Source organism: Pan paniscus, chromosome 7, assembly GCF_029289425.2.
Source record: "Pan paniscus chromosome 7, NHGRI_mPanPan1-v2.0_pri, whole genome shotgun sequence".
NCBI lineage: Eukaryota > Metazoa > Chordata > Mammalia > Primates > Hominidae > Pan > Pan paniscus.
Window position 1 is genome coordinate 105,597,268 of NC_073256.2, and position 23,905 is coordinate 105,621,172.

The 23,905-nt window shown below is 34.3% G+C and overlaps 1 protein-coding gene across 1 annotated transcript in view; it reads right to left on the minus strand.

Moving 5' to 3' along the window:
- MMP16 (matrix metallopeptidase 16) overlaps nucleotides 1-23,905 on the minus strand; it is a 290,162-nt gene that overhangs the window by 148,637 nt on the left and 117,620 nt on the right. The window contains exon 2 of the mRNA XM_003821149.7: nucleotides 10,364-10,512. Within this exon, the coding sequence (XP_003821197.3) occupies nucleotides 10,364-10,512 (149 nt within the window). The remainder of the gene's footprint in view (nucleotides 1-10,363; nucleotides 10,513-23,905) is intronic.

Below are 23,905 nucleotides of genomic sequence, written 5' to 3' on the forward strand. Positions count from 1 at the left end.
TCAGATCCTTTAGATAATTTTCTTCTCTCTAATTTATTTTGGGCTAACTATAGACAGAGGTAGTCTAAAGCTTCTAAGAATTTGCTGTTAACAAGGTATATAATCTTGGGCAAGTCTTTAATTCCTAGTGTTACTCATAAAATGCCACTAAGGAGTATTCCACCTTTAACATTCAAAGATTATTCTAATCTATTACCTGAGTTTAAATGCCAGGATTCAAGAGGGTATATGCTACTCTGTTCTAATTTACATAGCAGTCAACTGTGTGTTCAAATAAAATATTCATTTCTCTACATTTTCTTCTTTACATTTGATCATTATTTCATTTCCAAGTAGCAGCCACTTGCTTTGAATATTTGATAAATAACCAAATTCAATGCTTAAAAAATATTTTTCTGAATATGAGGTTTTGCACTCACAAGACTAAGGTTTGATGTACTTAAATTTGAAAAGGAAATGCTGCTTTTAATTTATTAATCTTAACACATATACAGATAAAATAGTCTAATTTCTCTTCTAGAGAGTCTCATTGGACCACTGTCACATTTTCTATCCTTGCATCTTATCTAAGTAGAAAGATTTTCATGATTTGGGGGGTAGTTTTTCTTTAGTGCGTTATAAAGTGACTTTGCTGTTTATTAGCCCCTTTATTTTAATAATTACAAAGGTAAGGCAGAAAATTCATAGTATTACATGGTTCAGAAAGTAGAAATGAAAAACAATTTTTGGAGTATTTGCTTTACAATTTCTACACTTTTTAAATGGAAAAGGAGTGATCATAGAGATGACTCTCTAAGTCATTTACACATTAAGTAATTTGCACGTGAAGTAATTTACATGTTATGCAACAAAATCCAATAATGTGCTTTTACAAACATAATAACTTCCTGCATCAGTGAAATAATAACTTTTACTTCTTAAGAAAGATGACACTTTTCCAGAAAACATTAAAAGATTCTGCTTTCTTATTCTGACCCCAGTAATGTAGATCATGCAGTTACCAGATTTAACAAATTCCATCCTAGTTTAAATGCATTGTAGAGTTACTTCAGAAAATAATTCTTCCCCTTTATTGAAGTCCACGAATTAAAAAATACATCCTGTAAATGCTAAATTCTAAGAGGGTATCCAGCTTTATGGAATTGAGCTCTCAGGAGGTGAGATCAGAGGCCTCTCATTTTTAACTAACACTCCCAGGGGATTCCTAAACACACTGAATTTGAGAGATATTTCACTATACTGTAAAACACTCAAGAGAAGGGGTTTTGGTATTCTCTGTATCTTGCACAACTCCTGGAATAGGAGAATTAACAAATAAATATTACTGGACTAGATGGATATGGTTATTTTTATTGCATAGTTTAAGAGCTAGATATTGATTTAACTAACAATTGTATTAATGGTGTGCCTACAATGATTTAAGTTGCTTTTATATATGGGTATTAATTATATTCTCAAAAAATTATAATATTCCTAAGGTAGGTACTTATCTTTACTTATCTCATTGAAAGTACTGGGAGAACAAACAATACGTAATTATGAAATCTGAATATATTTACTTAACGTGGGATATGGTTACATTCACATTTAGCTAAGGAAAACATTTAAGTAAGCAATCTGTGAAAAAAACCTGAAATGGATAGTTGGGTAACATTTGAAACAATAGAATTAACTATTATCAGAATAAAATGTATTTTCAATGAGGGTATAGTCTCTAAAATTACTTTAGTATGTATAAAATTGAAAAATGAAGGCAGTAATGTCATGCTTTTGTTGGAGCCAGTAAAAGATTTCTTTGTCAAGTGTGTACATCTTCCAAAGAACAGATTTTTTTTTTTTTTTGAGTCCGAGTTTTGATCTTGTCGCCCAGGCTGGAGTGCAATGGCAAGATCTCGGCTTAACCACAACCTCCACCTCCCGGGTTCAAGCAATTCTCCTGCCTCAGCCTCCTGAGTAGCTGGGATTACAGGCATGCGCCACCACACCTGGCTAATTTTGTATTTTTAGTAGAGACAGGGTTTCTTCATGTTGGTCAGGCTGGTCTCAAACTCCTGAGCTCAGGTGATCTGCTTGCCTCGGCCTCCCAAAGTGCTGGGATTATAGGCATGAGCCACCATGCCCGGCCCAAAGAACAGATATTTTAGGGAGGAATATTAGGTTCCTGTGCTAAAAGACATTTCTGCTGAATCCCTTATATAAGTCTTGGGCTTTTGCCCACTTCATATAGTTGTTTGCTTGTGTTCTAACTATTTGTTCATTTACCCATCTCATCCTGATTTATTCATCATACAGTATTTTTGAGCTTTTACAACATGCTAAGATATATAAAAGAAAGTATGGATTAAAAGATGAAGAAAGAAAGAGCCCCTTCCTTACTGAGCTCATAGCACACAGGTAAGACATGTATCATTTAAAAAGTACAATATAATGGGGTAAGTGCTGTCACACCTCCATCTAGATATCCTGTCATCAGCTCTAATGTTATATGTAATACAAAGAAAATCATGATATTCCTACCCCAAACTTGCACCAATTTATCTGATGCCTCATCTCAGCTGAAAGCCTTAGCATCTTCTAATACCCACACTAGATATCCAGGTATAACCCTCCACTACTCTTTCCTCACATTCAGTCAATCACAGTCTAGTCTCTTCTACCCTCAAAATGTCTCTTGTATCTCTCACTCTCAACACTTCCTTCATTTTCACTACTAACAATACTAACAATACATTTTCCCAAAACAAAAGTGTGTTCTCTGCATGTTCTGAGCATGAAATGCCTTTGCAGAAAGAATCTGATTTATGTCTACCTAGTGAGGGTGTCCCCTGTCCTCCTTCTCAAAATCCGATTGAGTTTCTACAGAACCAAACCTCTTCCTGCCCTTATATGCAATGACCTCTGTCTGGAATACTTTTCACTCCTTGTTCACCCTGAGAATCCTAATTATTCTTTAATATTCAACTCACATAGATACAGTTTACCACCCCAATGCAGCATGTCTTATAATGTGTATCCTGATATGTATGTGTCTGTCTCTATCTACCACTGACCTGTGAGTGAGAGTAGAGAGCCAAGCATGAGGTCAGTGCCTAGTGAAGTCGCCAATAAGGAACATGAAGCAAATGAACTAAGTCTATATGTCATTTTGCATATACTGATCATTTCGACAATCCTATATATTTCTTGAGGACTTCATAACTTTTTCCAGCTCTGTGCTTTGAACAAATGATTATTGCAGAGACATTATGTGGATACTTATATAAAACAAAATCATGAAGTAGATAATTTACACATAAGAAATAAGCATAACATATATAATATAATATCAACTAATGATTTAATGAAAAGAACTCTGAACGAAGATTGGTAAAGTTGAGAATACTCTATGTTAACTTCACCAATATTTGTATCTAAACATTCTGGCACAGAGATATTAGTGGGTATTATCTTCTCAAAGTAGGTAAAATACCATAAATATGATCAAAGCACATCACACTACTGAACATGACAAAGAATCCGAGCTAAATTGGTCTTCAGACTTTTGTATGTGACTTTAAACATTTGATTTCATAAGCAGGCAGGTTCTTTCTTATGGAAATTTTAAAGTTCCCAATGGATATAAAGAATGCTCAGTGTTTAACAGGACTCATCAATGCATGAAATGTTGTCTAATATTAAATGCAAAACTGGCATGCTAATGTTTTTATTCAGTTAGAGTCTAGCAGTCAGGTTCATTTCCAGTTGCCCAAATAGATAATATAAATTTGTTAGGCACCAAAATGTTAGTAGCATTCAAATATCAATTTGATAAATCCCATATATACCTGTTCACACAAAAAACAGGAATATATAACTATATATATATCCACATACAAAGTTAACATATAAGTGTATTTTATACATATATATATATATATATATATATATATATATATATATATATACATATATAGCTTATTACCAACTGGCAACTTGGTGAAATCTAGTCGCCACCTTTTTTTAAAGCTTTCAATAATGTTATTTTCAGGCAGTACTTTTTTTGCGACAGTGTTACTGCTTAAACATAGTTACTTTTTCAGTGTGTCAACACACAACTCATATAACTGTGCTTTTTATTTTTCTTGACTGACTCATTTGTGAGAAATTTTAAGTTGACATCCCAAAGCAAACAAAGACATGGGGAAGGGGCGCTGCAGCTTTGTAATTATCAAGGTGTAAATAATGGCATGGCTTCAATTTTCATAAACGTAATACTGATTTTTAATACTGATTTAATTTTTGGGAATTTTAGAGAATTTTAAAATTAGGTGGGCAGGTCATTAATGTCCTTATTTAAGTTAACTCAACTTAAAAAGAAAAAAAATCTAAATCAGTGCTTTTGAGAGCAGTATAAAAATTGAAAGCAGGGATCCTGGTGCCATACTGTAGAGTTACCTCGCTGACTCAATAGTCCTATGACAATAGGTTACTGTTTCTTTTTATACTTCGGTTTCCGCATCTTTAAAGGAGATGATAATATTACCTCTATTATTGGGTTATTGTGAAGAATGAATTAGTTAAATCATTTAAACACTTAAAATAGTGTCTAGCAGACAGTAACTACTATTATTAACTTACAATTCTAATTCTAATAACTATTATTATTTTACAAATATCAGGAAGTAGTTATACTGGTGGTAGTCATGGTAGAAGCAGCAGCAGCGTACAAATATTGATGTGCTTCACCTCCCTTTGACCTGTATATATGTTATTTAAAACAGGGATTTTTTTGGTACTTTGATAATAGAAATATAAATAAACAACTTCACTGTCCCCTGTTTTATGTAAATAAAGTAGCCAGAAGCTTCTAAACAGTTTGGTGTACCACACACACACAGACACACACACATACATCTGAAAGTGTCCATTAGCTTCAGTAAAATATATTTTTAAAAAGTATTTAATAAGTTGGGCATTCATGCCAAACACATAAGGCCACTCACTGCATGACTCTTAAGAGGTGCCCTTAGGTTACAGTCCTTGTACTGGGTATCCTGTACTGGTGCTGCAGGAAGGCCGTGCTTCAACAAAATACCAGGGAAACATCATCCCTTGCAGCTAGAGCTCTGCCACACAGTGGCTCTGTGTAAATACACCTCCCTTTACCATGAGAAAAGAAAATGACTGCCAAATACATATGTTGTACTTTATCAATTCATGCTCTAAGACAATATTCACCAGGATAATATGTTAAACAAGTTTCCATTCTCCATACTAAGTTTTAGTTAAAAGTATGAATAATATTTACTATTTATAGTAGTCCCCAAAAGATCCTTCCAGAAATTTAAAAATATACTTATTTTAATTACTTTAAAAAATCCTTAGGTTTTATTTGTATTCATAGAGTCAAGTCCAGTTGCCATGGGAAGATTTTTAAAAGTAAATTAACTTAGGGCTAAAAATGTTGCGGCTGACAGCTCATTCCAGTCCAGAGTTTCTTTTATCTACAGACTCATTAACTGCCTGTATAGACACACAGGTTATTCACAAGATTGAAATGGCAAAGTTAAAGTACCTAAATACCTGAGCAAGAACAAAACTGTATTAAGCCACTGTGATCTTCAGTGTGAACACAATTTCGGTGTTAACTCTAACCAATTCTTTCAACTTTTTACCTTTCAGAATAGGAATCTAAGGTCCCTGCTCACTAGCTATCAACCTTCCTTCTGCTGCCACCAAAACGTGGGCTGACCCATCCTATAATATGATAGTGTTTTAATGCCATGGGTATATTCAGAAATAAAAAGAAGAACATCAATTGATTAAGAACATATCTTTTATATCCAAACTGAAAAAGAAGATAGAGAATATTCCCTTGGCAATTTAGACAAAAGAATAAAAATCATAAAACATATTGATAAGCCAAAAATGTTGGGGTTCTTGGTACATCTAAATAAGTATTTCAATTATCAAATTAGGAATCCAAATATCACTATAGTTTCATTGAAATGACTTGAAAAATCTACTTATTCAACCTTAAATAAATTTTAATTAAGTTAAATTTCTGTACAATGAGATATCATCCTACCCCAGTTAAACAAACTTTTATCGAAAAGACAGGCCATAATGAATGCTGGGGGGCATCTGAAGAAAGAGAAATCCTTATACACTACTGATGGAAATATAAATTAGGATAATCACTATGGAGAAGAGTATGGAGGTTCCTCAAAAAACTAAAAATAGAACTACCATATGATCTAACAATCCCACTGCTGGGCATATATCCAAAGGAAAGGGTATCAGTATATTGAAAAGATATCTACACTCCCTTGTTTATTGCAGCACTATTCACAACAGCTAAGATATGGAATCATCTGAAATGTCTGTCAATGTGTGAATGGATAAAGAAAATATGGTATTTATACACAATGGAATATTATTCAGCCATAAAAAATAAAATCCTGTAATTTGCAGCAACATGGATAGAATTGGAAGACATTATGTTAAGTGAAATAGGTCAGGCACAAAAAGACAAATATTGCATTGCATGTTTTCACATATGTGGGAGCTAAAAAACAAAACAAAACAAAACACAAAAAAAGAACTTCATGGAGACAGAGACTAGAATTATCTAGAATTATGGTTACTAGAGGCTGGGAAGGATAGGAGGGAGGTGGGGATAAAGAGAAGGGGTGGCTAATGGGTACAAAATGTAGTTAGATACAATGAATAAGGGATAGTAGTAAATAGCACACTAGGGTGACTACAGTTAAAAACAATTTATTGCATATTTAACTAAAAGAGTAAGATTGGAATGATCTTAACACAAATAAATGGCAAATGCTTGAGGTGACAGATACCCCAACTACCCTGATTTGATCATTATGTACTGTATGCCTGTATCAAAACATAACAAGTACCCTATAAATATATAGGACTATTATATATCCATAATAATTAAAAATAATTTAAAAAAGAAATATTTCACCAAGCACACTTGAGTGCATGCCACTGTGCACATATAAAAGATAAACTAATATGAAAGAATTACTATTAAAATTATAAAACATATCAGACTCATTTTCTTTATTGCCTTGCTATTTTTTTGTTTCCTTGCGAAATATATATATTTTATGTATAATACAGATTGCTCCATTCATTAAAGAATTTAGGGGAGCTTGCTTCCAAAAATTAGCTATGCATCTATAATTTAAAAGAATCACTGATGAACTCATTCTGTGGGAGGGAATAAGTATTTATTATGATCTCTAATACCATTGTTAATTAATATTAAGGCAATATTATATGACATTTAAGGTAATACCTTAATTTATTGTTTGAAAATGGTTAATTTATTCAACATAATATAGGGATTACTGCAATTGTCATCATTACTTTTAATTACCCAGTAATTACAGATTCAATGCATCCCATGTCTATCTGCCAAAAAAGGATATAATTATTTAATATAAAAACAATTGATCTTGACAAGAGTCTAAAATTAGACAAGAGTTCATAGCATCGAAAATGGTTAAGACATTATATTAATACTGAGGAATAATTTGGATCTATAACTATAGTCCATATTTTATGTAATAAGTGTCAGATAAAAATTCATACCTCATAATTTGACCGTAATATAACAGAGTGTGATTTCAGCATGGATTGTTACCACACATTCAAGATTACAAAAGCACAGATGATAGCTTTAATATCATGATGATGGGGATTATACTTCCAAAAATAGTACACTATTTCAGCTGAGTACCTTGATCAATAACACCTTAAGAGTAGAGATGCGACAGCAGAAAAAAATAGGCAGGAAGCAAATGAAGCCACCGGGTTTCTAGTTCAAGTGACAATGAGAATGAAGTCTCCAAGCAGACACAGGGAGCAGAGGAGGCATGGCAGGCTAGGAAGGGAAGATGAGGAGGAGTTAACAAGGCTTTAGTTGTTTCACCTAGAAATAACTGCCAGGTGTAATACTCTGAAGAGAAAGATGCACTACCAATTCCTAAAAAGACACCAAGAAAAATCCAAACCTGAATTAGAACATGGCTTTGTTCAAATAAAAACAAAAACAATACAGCTCCAAACCAAAACAAACAAGGAAAAAAGTCCCTTTGATTTTAAATTATGGGCTGCCTATATAGTTGATCTTTTCTCTATAATGCCCTATCACAGAAATGCTACTTTAACTCCCACGCACTGACACCATCATTTTTACTGGTCTGGAATCTGAGCCACTCTGTGCCCCAAAAAAGGCCTGTGTCCTTCTCTATTCCTCCACATTTTTTACATCCTCCTGCCAGAGAACAGCAAACTGTTGAGACCCCTTTCCATATGAAGGGCCCAAATAAAACCTGTGCACATTACTCTTCCATTACCTCCTCACAAAAACCTTCCTCCAGCCACTTTCAGAAAACAAACAAACGTTTCCATCTCAAGTCCTTCCAATGACCAACAGGAGCTCACAAAACTTGCGGAAATGTACCTTTTCTAGGACTCCACTTTATTAAATTTAATAACTAGTAATAAGTATTACATACTTCCTTATTATTCTGGCACTAGTCAAGTTAGACCTTCAAACAATGTGAACTAATTTGTTTCCCAAGTCCTCAATTTATTTGTATTTTTATGAATTGCGTCATATTTTCCAAGAAAGTGAATCAGAAGCTAACAGCTCTCCATTAAGAACAAGAACGCTGTCCACAGCACTTTGTAAAATGCTGTGATGAGGAGTACAATTTAAATGGAATTTGGTACTATACGTGGCAGTAAAACACAGGATTTGCTGGAGGCTTTTGCTTGTTAACTTAAAACTATATTTATTTAAGGCAAGGGGCATATTATGCCTTAAAATGATATTATAGCATTCAGAGAGAATTGCAGTGATTAGAGGGCAGCAGGTCCAAAATATCAAAACTCTATTCCCAATATTTAGAACAAGTTTCTAATTGTGGCAGAACACATTCTTTTTATTCTTGATTCTGTTTTCCAAGACGTAGATCAAAGTTAATATTTATGCATCTCTCAAAAGTACTAGGGGAGGTAATGTATTTATGTTTCCAAACTGCTTTGAAGTTTATCTCAAAGCTTTTATTATTTATAAAGGTTTTCCTGTGTTGATAAAATAGAAAAATTATGACTAACATCATGTTGCAAACTTAGATGGCAAAATTTTGAAATTATGTATTAAATTAGTTTGATATGTCAGAATTAATTAAGGATGTCTAAGTCTAGATAATCCAGGTATTTAAGGTTTAAAAAGAAAAACAGTATGTCTTTTCTCAAGGTATATAGCAGGGCAAGTTCCCCAGATCAAATGTCAAAAGACGGATTCTGCAACTACTCTGAAGTTCACTTAGCCTTTGACATTTAGTTCCTCTATTTGAGAAAGCAGAGAAAAATGCATGCTTGTCTTTCCTATTGTGGAGGGTTGATGTACCATGATCAAACTAAGTAACAAAAAATATGTAAACTTTGTGAGTATCAAGGATTCTAAAAACACAAATAATTTTTCCCTCTACTGAAAAAAATTAATCACTTCTTCCTTTGCTGTCCAGAAAAGTAATGCTGTTTCATAATCTTACAAAACTTACTGTGTACCTGTGGTAATACCATTTGCAATTATGTCTATCTATGCAGAAGATAAGAATTAAGCTCCTTTGATGAAGAGATTATGCCTTCTGAATCTGTACATGCTTTATCTTTCACAGATAAAGCACCCAATAAAGAGCTGAATAAATAAATGAATGATTGATGAACCAGTCATTAAAAAGCAAAATTATTAAAAAATAAGAACAAGCCCTTTGATAACAAGAAATTGAAAGAAGTAACTTTCCAGTGAAACCTATCTTTGATTTAGAACCGTCAGCAGTGGGGAGTTAGTAAACTATTAACTGGCTCTCTGACGCTGCCCCTCCTACCCAAAATAAGAGCCCTAATTTGTGTTGTTTCCTAGTTTCCAGGGTGTAGATATTTCCATTTGGCCAATTTCAAGCTCCTAATATGATATCAATGAACAGAGATTTGGGAAGCCATGTGTACAATATATTCTCATCAGTCACACAACCCACCTCTGTTGATCATGGTCACTCTTTTTGTAGTGGCTTCAACTGTACACCTACCTCAACATTTCATTCATATTTTCTTTACTACTTTGAAACTATGTTGCTAAAATCAGGTAAGCAAACCTGACATTGGGCCTTAAACATCTTATGAAATATTGGAGGAGTGGGGTTACATTAGGTTATATAATTCCAAAGAAAGTTCATGAGACAAATTACTCCATTTCTGGCTGGTGGAGTTCATATCAAGTTTTCCAGACTACTTAGTTTGGCTCAAGGACCAAAAAGAAAGGAGGATGGGAGCCATTACTTACTCAATTGTGTTTCTGTCCACTTTTCCTGTCATGTTAATGCCATAGAACTGCTGCATGGCAGCTAGGGCAGACTGCATGGTCTCTGCAGAGCGCAGCACTGACATTCTGGGGTCAGTCGGTGGAAGGTAGCCGTACTTTTGTAACCAAACCTGCAATAACAAGTACAGTTTCTTTTAGATCAATTTTACAATTTAACAGTAATTTTCTGGTAATTAATGTATATCTATAATAGAGTTTTGAACATTTTCTCCACAAGGGCATACAGTATTTTAAGTGTTTGATCTTTTTGTAATATATATATTATGTAGGTTAGGTTATTTTAATATAATTGCAGCGACTGTTATGGATCTTTTTGACATACCTTCTAATGTTAATTAAAAAAAGAGTAATTATTTGTTGCAAGCTTATAATGTATAACATACTATAGCAAATACTGGATAAAAACTTAAGTAAGATTATCCCTGTCCTCTAGGACCTCAACCTCCCAAAATGAAGGATGCTTTTTCAACAGTATGACTCTATTGAGATGTTTATGTTGCAAAGGGCAGTCAATGTGCATATACCACATTAAAAAAGCCGTCTTCCTGAAATTGACCAGTGACTCCAGCTATGACGTGTAGCATCTTTACAGATAAACCATGTTACTCTACGACATTTTGGGTGTAAATTCCATAAAACCATTCTATCCAATCGTAGGGAGGTATCTTTTGATGACTTTACCAGGTAAATAATATTCTTTCTTCATTTATTTATGGTGACTCACTTTAATCTAAATCACACAAGTAACCAAGTTTTTCACCTGTAGAAGAAATCCAGCTATCATCTTAAGAGTGTTTAGACCTCTCTTTAAGGGTCTCATGATTTTTATCCCCCACCTTCCCTGGTGAAGGGGGCTCTGGGAGGACAGAGAAAGAAATCATAGTTGAATTCACATTCTAATTGTGATTGGAGCAAAAATTCGGAGTCATTTAAGGTTAAATTTTAAAAGTTAATACAAATGCAGGGCATTTGGAAAAAAACATATATCTCCATCAGGGAGCAGATGCTTTCCAGTTTTACAACACTATGGATTCATTTTAAATGCACAATCATATGTTCAGGCCACATCCCATCCTGCTGTCCTTTACCTCAATCTTCTATAGGGCTCTAAGATTTCTTGGAGTTTAGTGAACTACCTCTCAAATTGATAAGGGCCAAGTAATTCTGTCCCTGGCATAAAAATAGAAGCCTTGCTATTTAGTGAAAGCTATTTGCCAGCATGTGTTACCCTTCCTACCTCAGTCTATTTATCACATAAATGACCATCCTATGAAATTGTAGTTTTTCCCAAATAACTGATATTCTTCCTTTATGAACTTCAACTTCTAAAACAGGAGACATATTTTCCCAGTGAAAATAACCAGCAAATATAGAAGTTAAATTTCACCAAAAGAAACTAGTATTAAATGTATCAAAGTCTTAAAATGTGAAACACAAAGTGGAATTTTTCATGGTATTTCCAAAAACTGACCAACTTAAAAGAACAGTACCATAAGCACATCTCCTTGAAAATAAAAAAAAAAACCCAAAATTTATTCTAAAACCATTTAAGAAATGAGCAATGCATCACTGTCAGGAAGGTGTATTAGTGAAACCTAATCTAGTAAACTCATGTACCATATAGTAAAAGCATGCCAAGACACTCTTCTCATCTAATCTGTAATGAACAGACTGCCAGGGAAAATATGAATATTCAGTTTCCTAGTTAACAGTGGTGCAGTCTGAAGTAGACTTCACTTTTTTTCTGAATGAAGGAGGCAGGCAATATTATTTAATATGAAAGTCAATACCTATTGTTACGTAATGTCTCAAAATTAGAACGTTGTATCTTGATTTTTAATAATATACATGCACCGATATTCTTAAACTGAATGCTTTTTCCATAACACTTTGTTTGCATTCATTTCTTACTTGCTAGAGAGCTGACTTGTTGCTAGGTTACTCATGGGTGCTAAGCTACAGGCAATTACGTTTATGAGGAAAGCAAAGAGAAAACCATTAACAATAAACCCTATGACTTATGTACAGATAGAGGAACTATAAAATATGTAAATGTTAAGTGCATAATGAACAGAATAAAAAATACATATTTGATTTATGCATTAGCCTTTCAAACAAATGTTTTAAAATAATGTAAAAAATGAATTGAGATTTTTTCTTCAAGTTTTCTTTTACACTGTCAGTTATGAAAGGGAGTTCTTTCTGAATGACTGAAGAGTGGATCATTATTTTTAAGTGTAAAATACTGGGAAAGCTATGAGTTCTACCATTTTATGGTCAAGGTTTGTTTTCTGGCTAATGAAGATTGATTTGTCACCTAGGAAGCAAACCTTCCTTCCAAATTACAAATTTATAATATCTTTTTTGATAAAAAATTAAATCTATTAAGTAATATTTGAAAATGTATCTTTCCCCTTACCCTAGTATTCTGCTATCCAAGGTTAATGACTTGGCATGTAGTCTTTGCATCTTTTTCACTGTTCTTAAAAATAAATTTTGAGATATAAATATATCTGTGAGTATGTATGTGTATCTGTAAAGATATATACATATATATCACAGATTATACCATACCCTTCCATCCTCGTATGTTTTTATTTGAAGTATATCCCTGTTTTCATCATTGTCTTAAAATACTTCATCTCCTGGATTATTGCAAATACTAAATTTGTCTCTTGAGACTGGTTGTGCCTTAATGTCTTTTCAATGTTCTCAAATGCACATTATGAATAGTTAAAGAATTATCCATTCTTGTGTGCACTTGGATGAATGATATACAATTTGTAGGGGTGATGTTAGGATTAACTGAGAATACACAAAGCCCTTAGCATAATTCTTGCTCAGTAAGTCATACTATTATTTTATGCTTACCAACTACCCTGAGTTCTTAAAATCGTTCCTGTTCAACTTAAGATTCGTCTTTGGGATAGGGCAATATTAAAAATAGGTGAGGTTGAACTAGTCATAGCTGTCAGGAAAGACAAACAACATGGGGTAAGGAATCAGAGAGCTTGAAAACTCCCCAAATCCAAAAGCAAATAAGGAAGGTGTGATACATTTGACAAACTGATTTTTGTTATGTTTTCTTCATTTTGTGCTCACTGGATTGAGAAGTGCTTTTGAGAACACTGAAAAAATATCAAGGGACAAACAAGTTCCTTTAAGGCAAACTTTGACTCTTTACTATCTGGGACTTACCCCATCTCATTATCTCTAGAACAACCAACCTCAAATGAAGCAATAAAATCTCACCTTGAATTACATTCCTGTTTTACTAACTCATTCAAACATCTTGCTACCTGGTAGACAAAACCAATTTCCAGCACTTAGTGATTATTCAGTTGGAGGAACAACCAGAAGACTGTTGTTCTCTGCAGAGTAAGATGATATATCCAGCAGTAAAAGATAAACACTTAAATATTAAATGTTGTGCCAACAGATATTACCTTTACTAGATTATAGTACAAATAAGGACAGGCAAACAAAATTTCAGCAAAATTCATTAATGAATTCATTAATTCATAAATATTAGTGACAAAAATGACTTTGTCACTAATATTTCATGTGCCCATACTGTGAAAACCTACGTTAATTGACTCAGTTATTCACCCACATATATTAAGCAGTATCCTGAAAAATGATTATATAAAAAATGGAGACAGTAGAATTTCTCACCACTAAGAGCAAATCTAAGCAGTAATTTTTTAAAATATGTATCCTTATTTATTCCTTCAGGCCAATACTACAACCTAGAGAAATAAAATTCCCTCTAGCCTTGAAGCTAGTAAGTTTATCAATGTCTTAATATAAAGCTAGATACTGTTATTCATTTGCTTAGATGAAACACAAATGCAAGAACAATTTTTAAACTTCCCCACTGATAGGACATAACATATAGAGAAAACATCTTGAAATACTGACTCTGATTAATTGCAGACATCCTTTCCCCCACCAAAAAAAAAAAAAATGGAATAAGTGAATAGGTGATTAAACTACTGAATATATTAGGGCTAGAAGAGATACATTTTAGAAATTATAGAAATAATTGAAGGGGAATACAAGGAAGGCTGTGTTAGGATTTTATTTAATCTGAAAAACCACTTTGCCAGTCCACAATGCCTATTTGTGACTGAATTAGTTATTTCAGGTTATTTCAAGTATAGTTAATTTCCACCTAATGTGGTATGGCAAATGCAAGTTCCTTGTACCCTGTGATTATATGATCCAAAGTACAGTACTCATATGAATAGAAAAGTGCAAAGGTGATAAATTTATTTTATAGTATTTATTTAGTAAGAATCTCTTCCATTTACTTGATTATGTAAACATTTTTATTATTTTGGGAAACAATTTTTTTAAATTACTGACTTCACCTCAAATTTTAACATACTAACAAAATGTTTAAATCTATGATGTTTAAAATATATTCTGATATAATTAACTGACTTTCTCAGATGAAATTCAACTGAAAGAATGCATTTTAACAGATAACTTCTCAATGTTATAAAACATTAATTTCCATTTTTCAGTATGAGACTTATAAACGCACTGGCTAAATTTTGTTACAAAGTAAAATTAACTAACAACTAAAAGGTGATGGCCCCTCTATTTTGTGGTATCATCAGCAAAGGCAGTAACAGCTTAAGGACTTTTTTTCCAGAAATACCATATACTTACTGGTTTTAAAAAGTGGCAGGATTTGTGGCCTACATTTTCTCGTCTAAAAATGGCTATAAATGTGAATTATAACTACCTATTAGCCAAAAAATTAAACTCACGTTGGAGTAATCATTCAGAATTGGTCAAATTGAAGATTCATAGGATAAGTTCACAAGGCAGAAATTAGCCTTTTTCTTCATTCAAAAACCTAAATGGGCTCTAAATCACCATCCCATCCCCAGCATGAATGGATTAGTGTACGAAATTGCACAAATAGAATTCAATTCACTTAGAATTTTACCATCTCTTTAATGGCTTCTTGAAATGGAAAGGAAATAGTGAAACAACCAAAAGTTACTCCACTAAACATCTTATCAATTAAGAGGCAACGGTCATTTGGACAGGAAGAGAAGAAAACAGCTGAGTTATACTAAAAGTTGTGATGACCGTAATGATCATATTTTATACCTTAACAGGAAACTCATTTATGATAGAAGCCAATTACTTATGGTGTCAATGCTGTGGAGAGGTTTTCCAATCTGCATAAAGTAAGTTACACTTCGTACTTAGTAGCTGTGGGAGCAAAACCCCTCAAACGGTAATGGCTGAGCCCCAGTGTTAAAAAGAGAGCAGTGCCCTTACCTGAAATTCCATTATGTGCTAGTCATCAGGCTGGAAAGTTGCAGAAGACTATGATATGCCATCTGCTCAGATTTTACTGTTTTTTTTTCTTCTAAGTTGTTAAGATTTTTTAAAGAAAGATTTATAGTGTACATGCACATACACACACACACACATACATGGTGACGAAACAAGACCAAAATAAAAGCAAAACACAACCAATGATAAACAATAACAAAGCATGTATATGATACCACAACCCCTATGTTTCTGAAGTAGACAGAAATAATTACCAAAAAACTAACTACCTGTAATAATCATTGACATGATTCTACTTTATATCACAATTACCTAAAAACTCAAAACAGTAAAATCCCCCTCAAATTTGTGTCTTTTCACACTAGCCAAGTGAAGAGAAATGCTGAACAATGCACCAGGTAAATGTTCTAAAAGCACTTACTTGAGTCTGTCATGTGAGTCACAGACTCAACTCGCCTTTATTTACTGGGAGCAGATTCAGTTTCATTGACACCAAAAATACAAAAAAGAAATTAATCTCAATTAAACTTGCAAAGTGGGGGGTGCAAAATGTCCCACTGAGATGAAGGTACAAAATACCAGAACTTCTTTTTTTTTTTTTTTTTTTGAGACGGAGTCTCGCTCTGTCACTAGGCTGGAGTGCAGTGGTGTAATCTTGGCTCACTTCAACCTCCGTCACCCGGGTTCAAGGCATCCTCCTGCCTCAGCCTCCCAAGTAGGTGGGACTATAGGTGCCTGCCATCACGGCCAGCAATTTTTTTGTATTTTTAGTAGAGACGAGTTTCAACATGTTGGCCAGGATGGTCTCGATCTCTTGACCTCGTGATCCACCCACCTCGTCCTCCCAAAGTGCTGGGATTACACGCATGAGCTACTGCGCCCGGCCAATACCAGAACATTTTATAAAATGCGCACATCCACACATGCATGCATGAGCATAACTGTAGATTAAACCTAATATAAGAAGAAATAAACTTGACTTTTACTTAATATACAGACTAACCAAACTTCATACATTCATCACCACTAGATGTCCTAAAGGAGGAGCTGGAGTTCCACAGTGCAGAGTTTCACATTGTCACCTCAACAGGCACAATACAACATATAGCTATTTTTCTGTGCCAGGTTACATGGATTTATGAATTATATCATCTTACAGAAAAGAAATTTTATAATACTTTCAAATATGATGGGGAGTGACTAAGAAAATATTTTGTGCTATATAGATGTTTGCTGGTTATTTCATAGCAAGGTACTTAAAAGTTGTCAAACTTAAATGAGTTATGTATTTTCTTTTACGAAAAGACAAAAGTGCTGTCCTTTTCTGTGAAGACAAGTAGCTGCAAATAGTGTGCTATTCAATAGCTATTTTGGGATATGAGAAACAAAAATCTTTTAATCTGTACCATCAAGATAAAAGTGATGTTTTTGCAATGCAAGAGAAAAGAAATTGTTTTTCAAGGAAAGATATGCCATGCCAACTATTTTTAAAGACAGATGTTTGGAAATGTTTCTATCATCACATGACATTACACTCAGAAAGACAGAAATTCATGACCTATTCCAACTGTCATAATTCCCTACTTTAAAATCCCAGCAACAGAATTTTCCATCTGTAAAATAATCTGCGGAAAGAACAGTTGCAGAGGGTTTTAAGCCCATTTGTTAAAAATATAAAAATGCAACACCTTTTGATTGGTTTTTAGAATGAACTGATAGACATCAGAGAAAATGGTAATTTACCTGCTGAATTTTACCAAAAGCCTTTACAGAATTGAGGGATAGCATTACAAAATAAGGCTCATGATTTATAACCAGCTAATGATGCAACTTCTCCAGGATCCTGTGTGGTGTCATTTTTGGCTATGACTATTTTTAAGATAAAGATTATAAATAAACTGATCTTGAAATTGCTGTATTTCAAAGTGTTAAATCAGTATTTTAAAGAAGAATAAGGAAGAGTCAGTCAAAGAACTCTCAAAAAAATGATTAATAACATTTCTAATAAGAGCAAAACAATGTAAATATAATTCATAAATAAAAAATAAAAATTATTTTAAAACACATCTTTAGTTCACCTTAATATTTATATTATAATGTTCTACAATATACATAATTTTAGTGATTTAGTTAATTAATATCATTATAAGTAAAACAGGGTACATGTTTTAAAAATTAAGATGTACAATAAAAAGTGTAGAGATCATAAAGCTGATAGAAACTACTTTATTTCTAAAAAAGAAGCTATTTCCTTAAATTCTCTCCAATGTGCCACACTTACTCTCCTGAAAAGGTGAGAAAGCAGTTTATCAATATCTAGATATTAGATTCTATTCTGACTATGACAATTCTCAAGCTTTTCCTTTTCCATCATGCACTACTGAAGCTGCCCGTATCCTACAGAAACAATTTCTTAGAATGCCTTCCAAACCATGTATGATTTTGTCTCTCAAACTATTCCCTTGCTGCTTTCCTCCACAGAATCTGTTCTTTGGTCACATTGAACTTCCAGTTCCACTCCCAGCAGGTCTCCATAAAAACAACTGCTAGCATGCCTTTACTGCCCATTTATGTACCAGGCAATTTACATGCATTATCTTTAATCCTTATAGTAAGTTCTCATATTCAGCACTATAACCTCTGTAATGATGAAATAAAACCCCAGAAAAAATAGGTAACTTGCTCAAGGACACATCAATAGTAAAAGGAGGAATCAGTATTCAGATAGAGACCTGACTGACACCAAGCTTGGCTCTGTTAATTTAGACTGCCTTTTAGAGAGAGGAGACCCAGCTGCCTGTCTGTATGCTGGAAAGCCTAGGAGACCCTATTCATGTTAAAAAAATGAGAAGGCAGACTGTCTGAAAAGATACCTACAATAACCAAGAATGTTCAGTTTTTATGCAAACAAAACACCCTGTTTTGCACCAAGAAAGGGCACTGAGCTGTGGCTGCATATGTTCTGGGTATAACACTAACTCCTACTTCTAAGGGCTTCTCTAATTGCCAGTGCAAAACAGCCTTGCATGGTCCAATTTGCCCAGCCTAATTAATATTCTTATTTCTATGCTAGAATATTTCACTTACGGCCATTTCAGTTTTACAGTTTAAAAAACCACTGAAACCTTCTTTGCCAGAGACACCCTTTCTTCTCACTTTATTCTTTAACAGCACTTTCTTACTATAGTCTCAAGGTTGCTAGTATGTACAGCTGACCAGCAACCTTGGTTATCTTCTCTAAAATTAATCACGTAAATACAATCTATGCACCCATGACACACCATTTAACTGTAACTCTGACCTCAGCCAAATGTCCAGACTCTGAGATCACACCGCTGTTTAAATAAAAAATACAGCATTCTTCACTTCTTCTTTTTCCTCATAATCGATATCAGTCATTCTTTTTTCTTTTTCCTCATCATCGATATCCAATCCATCATCAGGTTTTAGCTACAATTTTATCTTGAATGGAAATACTTATTTCTGCTGCCACTCCTTTGTCAGGGAAACAATCATTTTCCACAAGAAGCTACAAGATTCTCCAGCTGGCCTCTGTGTTTTCATATTGCTACCATCTCTCTCATTGCCCAACTAGGGTAAGTTGTCTTTTTTTAAATTGTGGTAAAAAAAATACATAACCTAAATTTATCATTTTAACAATTTTCAAGGATGCACTTTGATGGTGTTAACTACACTGACACTGTTATACGATCAGCACTACCATCCATTCTTGAACTTTTTCATCACCCCAAACTGAAACTATATATAGAAAAGTCCTCAAATAATGTTTTACTCAATGTGGTTTCGTTATGATGATGATGATAAAAAAAATAAATTCCCAGCTGGGGCCACTGTTTGTGTGGAGATTGCATGTTCTCCCCATGTTTGTGTGAGTTTTCTCTGGGTATTTAGGTGTCCTCCTACATCCCAGAGATGTGCCTGTTAGGAAACCGCATGTCTAAATGATCCCAGTCAGAGTGAGGGAGGGTGTGAGTGTGCCCTGCAAGGGGATGGCATCCTGTCCAGGGTCTGTTCACGCCTTGTGCCCTAAGCTGCTGGATAGGCTCTGGCCATCTGTGATTCTAAGCTGGAATAATTGGATACATAATTATCTTACTTTTTATTAATCTTAAATGTTATGTATAGCTTACATTTATTTCAATGTTTAATATCAGAAGTGTTTTGGTCTTTATTTAGAAGTCTGGTGATGGTTTTTGTGACCAGAAATATGCTGTAGGAACTTAACTCTTACTTGTATCAATTAGCCTATGATAAAATTGGTTATGTTACACATCATTTCACTTAAAGATGAAGTTTTCAAGAGCGTTATCTATGATGACATTAAATAAAGACTTACTGTGATCATTAAATAGTGACTCCACATTATTGCTTCTCCCAGCCTCTGGTAACTACAGTTGACTGCTGAACAACATGGGTTTCAATCCATTTATATGTATATTTTTTCATTAAATACATTGGAAAATTTTGGGGAAAGTTTCAACAATTTGAAAAACCTCATAGATGAACCATATATCCTGGAAATATCAAAAGACTCTAAAATTTAGATATGTCATGAATGTATAAAACATATGTGGTAACTCACCTATTTTATCATTTACTACCAAAAAATATACACAAATCTATTATAAAAAGTTAAAACGTATTAAAACTTAGGCACACAAACACAGACTATATACGGTGTTATTCCTAGTTGAGAGAAATGTAAATAAACACAAAGATGCAGTGTTAAATAATAACTGCATAAAATTAACTGTAGTACATATTGTACTACTGTGATAATATCGTAGCCACCTCCTGTTGCTATTGCAGTGAGCCCAAATGTTGTATCTGCTGAAAACGCTATGTGATGCAAATCATCTCTGTGTGAGAAGTTGTCTCTCCACTTAATTGCATATCTCAGTAAAAAGTGATCTCTTGCAGTTCTCACGTATTTTTATTGTGTTTACTGCAATACCGTAAACCTTGAATAATACCATGGAACCCATACAAAGTGCTGCTAGTGATGCTGGAAGCACTCCTCAGAAGTAGATGAAAGTCATGGCATTACAAGAAACAGTTGAATTGTTTGTGAATTGCTTCACTTGTAGCACAGATTGATGTCTGCAGCTGAGGCTACCCGTCATTTCAAGGTAAATGAATTCAGAGTAAGGACCATTGTTAAAAAAAAAAAAAAAAAGAAAGAAAGATAAGGAAATCCATGAGGTGTTGCTGCAGCTATGCCAGTAGGCATAAAAGCCTTGCACTTTTTGCAAAATACCTTTTAATCTCCAGTTGAAAAAGGAGCTTGTATGTGGGTGCAGGATTACTCTAAGAAAGCCTTGTCTATAGATTATAACATGATTTGAGAAAAACTGAAGTCATTACATGCCAAAATTAAAGCAAAAGGAAGGTGAAGGTTCTAAAGCTGGAGAATTAAATGCCAGGAAAGGATGGTTTGATAATTTTAGAAAAAGGTTTGGCTTACAAAATGTCAAAATAACAGGATAAGTAGCTTCTGCTGATAACGAAGCAGGAGACTAGTTCTTAGATGTCTTGAAGAAAATCATTGAGAAGAAAACATAGTTGCCTGTATATAGTTTTAATGTAGATGAAAAAGTGCCCTATTCTGGAAAAAATATCACAAAGAACATTCATGAGTAAGGAAGAGAACCAGGCACCAAGCTTTCAGGCAGGAAGAAATGGGCTAACTCTACTGTTTTGTGCAAATGTAGTTGGGTTTATGGTCAGGACTGCCCATGTTCTAAAAGCTCCTACCCCATAAGCCTTAAAGGGAAAAGATAAACACAAGCTGCCAGTATTTTAGTTGTCTGGACAATGAGAATATTGATTGGTTCCATTTATGCTTTGTCCCTGAAGTCAGGAAGTACCTTGCCAGTAAGGCAAGTTCTTCTTTTATTGTTCTTTAAAGTTCTTCTTATATTAGAAAATTTCCTTGGTCACCAAGAACCCCATAAATCCAACACTGAAGGTGTCAAAGTGGTCTACCTGGCCCCAAACACAACATCTTATCAGGGGGTCATAAAGACCTTTAAGGCTCATTACACATGGTACTCTATGGAAAGGATTGCCAGTGCTATTGAACAGATCCCCAATAGAGAGAAAATCATGAGAGTCTAGAAGAATCACACCATGAAAGATGCCATCATTGTTATATAAAAAGCCATCAATCTTGAAACAATAAATTCTTGCTGGAGAAAACTGCGTATACACATGTTATGCATGACTTCACAGGATTTATGATGCAGCCAATCAAGGAAATCATGAAAGAGGTTGTAGATATGGCAAAAAAAAAAAAAAGGAAGAAAAGAAAAAAAAGAAAAAGAGGAGAGGGAATGTACTCAAGATATGGATCTTGGAGAAATTCAAGAGCTGACGGATACCACACCAGAATTAACAGAAAATGACTTAATAGCGATGAGTGCATCTGAACCGTGCCAGATGAGGAAGAAGACGTAAAAGAAGCCGTGCTGGAAAACAAACTGATATTAGACAATCTAGTAGAAGGCTTCCGTTTATTCAAAACTATGGGCTTTTCTATGAAGCAAGCACTGAAACTAAAGCAATCAGTGGAGGAAGGATTGATACCATATAAACACATTTTTAGAGAAAAGGCAAAATAATTAAAAAATGTATTTCTGTATGAGTGTGCCTGCATCTCCTGCCTCCCCTTCCACCTCCTGCACCTCTTCGGCCTCTGCCACCCTTGAAAACAGCATGACCGACCCCTTCTCTTCCTCCTCCTCCACATACTCAAAGTGAAGATGAAGAGGACGAAGACCTTTATGATGATTTACTTCCACTTAATAAAAAATAAATATATTTTTCTTCCATATGATTTTCTTAATAACATTTTCCTTTTGCTTACTTATTGTTAGAATACAGTATATAATACCTATAACATGCAAATATGGGTTAATCAACTTTATATTATTGGTAAGACTTCTGGTCAACAGGAGGCTATTGGTAGTTAGTTTTGGGGAAGTCAAATGTTATATGCCAATTTTTGACTACATGGGGATCTGTGTCCCTAATCCCTGAATTGTTCAAAGGTAAAATTTATTATTCTACTCTCTCTATGTATTTGACTACTCTAGGTAACTCGTATAAGTAGATTCATTATAATATTTGTCCTTTTGTGTCTGGCTTATATTTAGAATACTAATATTTTCAATGGTCACCCATGTTGCAGTGTGTAGAATGTAGCATTTTTAAGACCAGATAATATCCCATTAGATGTATATACCACATTTTGTTTATCCATTCATTTCTCCAAGAATGTTATGGACTGAATGTTTGTGTCTGTCAACATTCATATGTTGAAATCCTAACCCCAAGGTGATAAAATTAGGAGGTAGGGCCTTTGGGAGGGTAATTAGCCCTCATGAATGGGATGCCCTTATAAAACAGACCTCAGAGAGCTCTCTATCCCTCTTTCCAGCAGTGAGTATACTACAAGAAGTTGGCAGTCTACAGCCTGGAAGAGAATCTTTCCTAGACCTCCACCAGGCTGGCACCCTGACCTCAGACTTCTAGCCTCCAAAACTGTGAAATTTCTGCTCTTTAAATGCCACCCAGTCTACGACACTTTTTTATAGCAGCCTGAATTGAGTAAGACAAAGAAACAGAGGGCTTCCCTGACTACTTCACCACTCAAACATACAGCACCCAGTTTATGTCTATTGCTGCACTTATTGAGATCACTACATGGTTGCTTTGTTTATTTATGGTTTTATTCTGTATTTCCATCTATTTTATTCAACACAGTAGGGTCAACACAAACAGCTCCTCGCACATTTTCTGAGCCTGAGTGATAGAATTACAAGGGCTCGCTAAGTGGGGCACCCATGTATTAATGCCCAGTTGATAACACAATCAACTGTACAAATCATATTTTGCCATTTTCTGCCCACTGGGTTTACTACCCGGTTATTTACCACCCTACTCTCCCCGATATACACACACAGCTAGAAACCCAGTAGGAAGTCCAGTACTCCAAAGGTGGATAACAAATCTCATTTTATCACACATATAGCAAAGATTAGCAGCTTCCCAGGCACATCTGGGAAAGCTCTAGGAAATATACAGCAAGGTACAATAGGTGGTAATAGTGATAATTTAGGCCACTGTTGGGCAAGCACTTAGAGGTTTTTATCTTTGTCTTCT